The 7,500-nt window shown below is 50.1% G+C and overlaps 3 protein-coding genes across 3 annotated transcripts in view; all 3 read right to left on the bottom strand.

Moving 5' to 3' along the window:
* The window catches only part of LOC125948443 (antithrombin-III), a 12,675-nt gene extending 6,234 nt beyond the window's left edge, over positions 1-6,441 (bottom strand). The window contains exon 1 of the mRNA XM_049674487.1: positions 6,030-6,441. Coding sequence (XP_049530444.1) covers positions 6,030-6,060 — 31 coding nt within the window. The 5' untranslated portion in view covers positions 6,061-6,441. The remainder of the gene's footprint in view (positions 1-6,029) is intronic.
* Positions 1-7,500, bottom strand: part of LOC125948435 (uncharacterized) — a 264,834-nt gene that overhangs the window by 246,396 nt on the left and 10,938 nt on the right. The window lies entirely within an intron of this gene.
* LOC125948440 (uncharacterized) lies at positions 4,223-5,561 on the bottom strand. Its single transcript, XM_049674482.1, has one exon. The coding sequence runs from the start codon at positions 5,483-5,485 to the stop codon at positions 4,298-4,300; it is 1,188 nt and encodes a 395-aa protein (XP_049530439.1). The 5' UTR covers positions 5,486-5,561; the 3' UTR covers positions 4,223-4,297.

Here is a 7,500-nt window from a genome sequence, read left to right as displayed (position 1 = left end):
TCCACTCTCCCACACATTGGTCATGGTCAGACAGATGCAATCGATGCGCGAAATGCAATCCAGCGATCGCTACACGCTACCGGCCACAGGGCCGATGTTTTGGCCGATTTGCGTTCGCTCAGTCATGGTCCACCGGAGGCTGGCTGGCTGCCAGGGTGGTGATGCTGATACGGATCTCCCTCAAAGCGGCCAATCGATGTAAACACCAACCAGCAGGTGGCAATGAAGGGGAATGCGACTGATTCCTGCTTTCTATTTTTTTGCAAGATTACAAAGTGAATCTGGGCTAATGTGGCTTTTGTTAAAGAAAAAAAAACATGCTGCCTAAAGTCATCTTCGTCAAGCGCTTGTTTATTTGCGAAAATCCTGAAACCTGACTACTGCGGAAAGCGAAACTCATTCGCTCCAAAGCTCCAAATGTACAACAAACAAATCGAGGATTCACTTTCTGGCTAAGACCTGCCTGCGATAGCCACTGCTAAGTGATTGTTCATACGGATTAGAGATTCCGGTGTTTGGTCTTCATGAGCGGAAAGAATCGTGGATAATTTTGGAAAACAAATAATGTGATGACGCACGCATTGGGTTTGGGTCTTCTTTGCACCCCCGGGCGCCATAATTTGCTAGGAATTATGCGTGCGTCCGGTACCATGTTTGAGCGGCAAAGGTATAAAGTAGCCAACACCCAGCTTGGATTTTATTTCTTTTCTTCTTCCATTTTTCCCTCCCGCCACTTTTTTTTCGGTCATCGACCATCGACCACCATTGTCGACAGCAGCCGGGCAGCGTTTCGGAAGAAATAAGAGCGAAAGTGTGATGAAACCGTGATTTAATGTATTGCTACAATTGCGCGGCCACATCATAAAGTGAGGGGCGGGGTGGCTGGACCGGACCGATGATTTATGGTAACAAATTTTCGCACGATAGCCGCGTCGCGGTATGCGTCGACTGGCCGAAGGGGCCAATGGACCATGGCCACAACGGAACGGGCTCGAAAGTACGACAAAGGTTTAAAGAAAATGGCAGCCCGTTCGGTGGGACCATCCTCTAACGGCCAACACCTATCATGGGCACAGCACGGTAGCACAAGGGGCTACTAGCGCTGGTAATTATGCGGCCAGAGGCGTCCATTTTAAGGCAGGGGTTGTTTTTTTTTAATAGAAATAAAAAAAACAATTCCACCGTGACCAGCCGATTACAGAGTCCACAGAGTGTGTGTGTGTGTGTTTGAACTGAGATTCGTTTGGTATTTTCTCAGCCAAACAGAAGCAGTTAATTGAGACCGAGACCTCCGCTAGAGGTTGAGCTGAAGATGAATTAACCATGCTGCATAAGTATGTTTCCACCTGGTATTAATCATGAAGTGCACAAATGCCCAAAACAAACCGGATCACGCATCAGATTCGGTTCCGATTGTTCTACATGTTCGAGATCGACTGTTTGGTGTATCCGCCAGCACGCGCTTGTCTACAACGATTTTTTTTATGGGGCAAGCAACGGTGCATCGGTTAACATTCTAGCCCCGTAATACTTCCATCATCTCGATGGCCCCGATAGTACTGTTTCGCTGTTCGTTCGAAGTAGTTCGATGTTTATGTTAACCCGCTGATATCGATAGAACACCGACGGTTGTTGTACCGTCAACCATTCGACTGTGAACGGATCATACGGTCGGTACGCGCTTGTCGAACAACTTCCCCAGGCCGATCGCGAGCAACTGCACTTGTCAGCAGCGAGATGCACCACTTGGAGTAACGTGAGGCACCGATCGCGTCACGGTGCTGCATCGGGCATCGGGAGGGAGGGATCTCCGATCTCTACAAGCCCTACCGAACGAGCTCATGATTGATGACGGATGAGCGAGGACGCGATGATGGTAGGGATTGTTAATTATTACTAGACCAATCGTTACGCTCCGCCGGTAAACTGATTTCTATCACAACGGAAGGTGATGAAATGGTGCGCGTAGCGCCTAAGGAGATATCCAGGCATGTTATTTCGACATCGTCGTCTTCTTCATCGCTGGGATTCTATCGCCCTTCGCGTCGAATTTTCTTCTGTAATGCCGGTGAAACCAAATAGCTGACTTCGGTTGACGTAGTTCGGTTTTTTTCTGAGGTTTTTGTGGCGATTGGCGGCGTTCTCCTTTTTGCGGATCCACCTTAATTTGCGTTTGCCTGTGTTCGGCAGCAAACGTGGGTGTGAGTGTCGCACGAGGGGCATGAAACTGCAAAAATCACTGTTCTTTGTGACCTACAGACCGCAAGCAAATGCTACTTTCTTTGGGAGTGGCCACAGTGTTGACCTTAATCGATTTTGACGATTTCCAAAAGCACGATCGCGTGTTACCGTCTCGCTGATTCGAAGGGAACATTCTTGCGGTCGACGTCGTTGTTGTTGTTGTCGTCGTCGTCGTTGTCGTCGTTCCGGTTTCTGCGGACGGCGATGACCGTTGTAGTGGGTGTGAGACAGAGCGCCCAAAAGACGAAAAAAAAACTGTACCGACTGGTGTGGTGTATCGGTCAGCTCACGTTGACGACCATGACCCATTAAGCACATCGTAACGGTTCACGGCGACGGTCAACATTCATTTCCTTGACATGACGACTGACCACGGCTAGCGGATCGGTTTCACCATAAATTGTGGTACGCTTCTGCCGCAGTTTAGCTGATTGGCTCGGGGCCAAGGCTGCGGATTCTATCTAAAGCGGAAGAGCATGAATGGAAGGGAGCGCAATGCAATGGCCAACTCTTCTGATGGATGACGATCTGTGCCGCTAGATAGCGCGCTCGAGCTTCGAAAGAAACCTCACTAATCAAATTCGCCATCATGTTTCACTGACATCGTCCGTGGCGTTGGTGGTCATCGCTCGGTGTGTCAGATCGTTAATGTGGTTGCTTTTCCGGCCGCGAGACGATCATCATGTCCTCGATCATGAGACAGTTCCACTTGAAGGTGGAACTCCATGCACCGTTACTTTCGTTAATTAGTGACCAACGACGCCAAGCCAAGCGGATGCCATCGGACGGGCGAAGGCTTTCGCGGAGAACCACAACAACAAGAACCTCGCAAATTAGCACATCCGATGACATTCGCCCGAAATATCGGACCTTTTTTCCCCCGGACCGTTACCATACCACCCAATGCCTTGCGCCAATCGCCTCGCGTCTAACCATCAACGAGCGGATCAGATCAGAGGCGGCGGGTTTTTGGGTAGCGACTGCTATGTTGTGCGAGAAGTGACCCGAACCGCGATGAATTGGAATCTTTCTCTCCTGGCCTGGACATTGACCCGCTACAACAACCAGGCGGGTTCGGTTTAAAAATAACATACCCTTGGCACACCGTGTTTTTTTTTTTCGTCTCAAAATGGAGGCTGTACCGATCCGTAGCATCCTGCAATCATGCGCTCGTGGACGCGCCAACCCCCCTTTGCAACCCAGCTCACCGCGGTTCCTGTTGGAACCGTCCCGGCTGGCCGGATAATACGGGATTGGGGTGAGATGGGTCGCGACTTCATGACAGAGCGAAGCCGAAGCCGAAGGTGGAAGGATAAACCTTGTATGCAAACAGGTTCTTCAACTTGCAACTACCACTGGAGCGAGCCGAGGGTGGATGGCGCGATGATGGTCTTGATGGTAGCGAGAGAAAGGAAAGGAAAGGAAAGGAAAGGAAAGGAAGGAACAGACGGAATACAGGAAAAACGGGTCACATGAAATAAAACCAAACTAAAGACCGTGCGCGTAGAACATGGCTCGGGCGCGATCGGACGATCGTTGTCTTTCGCTGCACGAGCGTGGATTTCAGACGGAGACGAAGGCGCTTCTCTTCGATTATCTTCTCCACCTTTCGATCGGTGCCGCCGCCGCCGCCGCCGCTGCCAGGCCGCCGTCACCGCTAACCGCATTCAGATGGACAAATGCGGCCTGGTCAAGCCAATGTACAGTTATAATTGTCGGACCGTCGCGAGAAACCGTCGCGTCGCTGGCCAGCTGGACGGTGGATGGTAGAAGAATCAAACGAATCCGAGAACGAGAACCCTTGAGCCGCAATTGCAATATTGATTTAATGGAGACCACGGAACGCCTTGAAACGCCGTCCAATTATTAAGAAAATTTTCCATTACAAGAAGCGATACGTTGGTGTCCCTAAAGGAGAGCGATTTGGAGATGGCGGTACGAGAACGAGCGAAGGCAAAGGATCACAACTCGCTTCTGGGGTAACGGTATCAATTGAGGTTCATTTTTATTGAACAGGATAAGCAAAGCAGGACGGCCAGTTCACTTCCCGACCGGTCTACAAGGTGCCGGAGCCGGAGCCGGAGATTGGCTTCAACGATTGGATCTGGGAGTGCAATTGCTGGTAGTAGTCCAGCGACTGGGCAGTGACGTGCGTAGCGAACTTGTTTCTCAAGCGCTCAAACACCGCTTTTTGATCATCCGATTCTGGAACCCTATTCAGCTCGTCCGCCAGCTTGGTTAGCGGCCAGAAGTACTCGGCATCGGCCACGATGGTACCATTATCGTCCAGCAACGGCTGTACGATGGCCTCGATTGTCTGCAATCGTTCCTCCGCCGTCGGCAGTTGGTCGGGCAGTTCGGACAAATGCCAAAGAGCAGCGGCACTGACTTTGCTTCCTTCGGCAGGTTGGAACAGGCTCTGCCTTAGGTATGCGTAGTGCTTCGGGAAGCGAGTGGCCAGTGAAGCAATGGTACTTAGGTCACCGGCCATTGTGCTCGCCTGGAGTTGCTTCAAATACTCGGTCGCCTGTTTCGCCCTGGCTTCGAGGTTCGGCTTCTTGGTGTTGATAATGTCGATTGCCAGAACAGTTTCCAGTACGGGATCCTGGGATGACTTTACCACCGCTTCGACCTTATCGTAAACATCCGGTTGCTGGTCGGGCCAGGGGAAATTCCACGCGAATGCCAGCAACTCCTCGGCATTCGATGGACTCTGTCGTTGAACGAGATGGCCGATGTTGCGAACCTGGCTCGACTGATGGAACAGTGCCTGTTGAATGCGTCCGGCTCCGAGTGAGGTGTAGGCAAGTGTAGCCTGCAGTTTCGCTATATCAGCCCAGACCCGCTGGAACTGGCTCTCATACTCACGATCCAGTGACTCCAGGGAGGCTTTCAGGGGCTTGAACTTGTCTTTCATCGCTTGCAGTGCTGTCTCCAGACTAGCCACTAACGCCCGACGTTCCTCCTTCGGACGGTATGGAGGACCTTCGCACTTCCTACGCAGAAGCTCGTAATCGGCAATGTTCTTTGTGTTGCGACAGGGCTTGCCTACTGCACACTCGTTCCCTGTCTTGATCCACGTCGCAATCATGTTTTCTAGCTCGCTCTCCGTGAGGGCTTTCCTCCGAGAACACACTACATCAGCCACTGGTTCCAGCCTGAGCGCATCGGATTGGGTTGGCAGAAGGATACAAAGATGAACGAGTATGATGGCGACACCACAGACACCAGAGAAACGCCCCATCGCTGATAGATGATATAGTTGGTCAGTCTGCAGAACGAGGTTGCCAGAACGGTAAAGTCTGGTTCAACCGATAACGGGGGGTTTTTATAGAACCGGGTCGAAACCACCGAGCGGACCATCGGCTCTATACGCAGATGACCGTTGTTGATTCAGCTACAATTGGCGTAATGTTTGCAGACCGCTCAAAGAGATTAATTGGCTAATCAGTCTGACCCGTCTGTGTCTTTCGAGGTAGTGTGCGTGTCAATGCGCTGTTAGAATGAGTGCAATCGAGATAAACGAGAGGCACAACATATGCGGTGAAAACGGCAAAGATTTATGAGACAAGGACGCTGCCCAACTGTAGACTGAAGCATATCTTCTTTGTTCGCCAAGCCACATAAGCCCACGAAGATGGAAAAAGGTGTATTCCATTCCCTATTTCAAAAGATGCCCACCATATTATCTTAACTAGGATATCATAAGTAATCTAATCGCATTTTGCTATCGGAAATTGTGTATATATAGTTGTAACATGATAATAAAAACAATTTTAAGAACTTACACATCGCCACGAACTTCGAGAAGGATATCATCTTCACTGCTGGTGTTGCTCTTTCACGACGTAAAATAAATAAAAGATACGAAAAGTTTGCTCTTCACTTTCTACCTCTTCACGTTATGGTTTGTGTGTTTTTAGCAGCCGGACTTCGAAGCAATGACCGCAAAAAGTCCCATCTGCTTGCGTGATGCAGGTGGCAGGACACGACGCGCGAGAGTATTTATTTGAACACCGACAAAGCGAAATCGGCAGCCCGTTGCCCGTTGATGCCTTGGGCAGAACTTTCTCCTTGATGGCGCGGTATGCAAAAAAAAATACACACAATCGAAGACTGTTTGTTTCTGTGATTCGCGTGGTCTTGAACTCCACGGAATACGGCGATGCACTTACTGTGCTGCACCACTTTCACACACCGACACAACAGATCGTATAAACGTATCCACTGGCATTCACGATATCACGCACATCCCCTTCAGGGTAGCAGGTTGTAGCAGGAGGCTGGCTTCCCGATCCCGACAAGGTTACACAACCTTATGTTACCTAATGGGAGCGCGAAGACGAGTTTTATACGCCCGACCCCGTCGATCGGGACGCTCGGGATGGGTTCTGCTCGAAGTGATCCTCTCGAATCGCGCCGATTCGAGCGGAGAGAGTTCGAGCAGCGAAAGATTTCCCTCCTGGAGCTCCAGGAGAGCGTGCTATCCGTGGTGGTTGCCGATCGAGACGCGCATCCACTGCGAGATTGGATCGTCCACCGATCGCGTCCACCGACGCTTTGGGACTGCGAGATCTCTCGGCGCTACTCTATGCTGCTTGACGACGTGCGGCTCTCTGCTACGAAACCGTATCCCCACCGCGGTCGTAGTGCTCCCCACCAGTTCTTGGAACGTGCAGCGCATACGAAGTGGTGGCCCCCAGTAAGCTCCGCTCAATTATTGTTTCCGTATCCGGAGGAGACTTTCTTTTCCTTCTCTTACGTGATCGTGATGCTGTTTTCTCTCGAGAGATTGATAAAATATTTTATTCCTATCGTTGGTTCTCTTCTGAAAAAGCATCCATGTTTCCTTTAACAATTGCAAAAGCGAAAAGAGAACGGATTGATAATTCAATGGGCATTATCTCTTCAAACGAAAGAACGAACTATTCAACGCAGCACCTCTGGAATGAGAAGCAGTTGTTCGAGCAGTTCCCAGTGACATCAATGCTCAGAAGACGAACCCGCGACTACCGATATAATGGACAGATCCTATTCCGGCACAGGTTGCAAGAATGGCAAAATATTATAATGGCAATAAGGAGCCATTCCAGAAGGCTCCAGAATCGTTTCAGGAAGCCAATTTGTTGCCGTTATGGGATGAAAACGATGTGTTAAGAACAATGATTTGCAGCCGTTGTATGAGTTTTCAAAGAGCTTGATCTATTCAGTAAAGAGTTGAAATCCCCAAACCAACATTTCAAATATACAGGTAGCGAC

Source organism: Anopheles darlingi, chromosome 2 (genome assembly GCF_943734745.1).
Source record: "Anopheles darlingi chromosome 2, idAnoDarlMG_H_01, whole genome shotgun sequence".
NCBI classification, from domain to species: Eukaryota; Metazoa; Arthropoda; class Insecta; order Diptera; family Culicidae; genus Anopheles; species Anopheles darlingi.
Note: the sequence above shows the minus strand (reverse complement) of the source record. Positions and strands in the feature narration are given on the sequence as shown.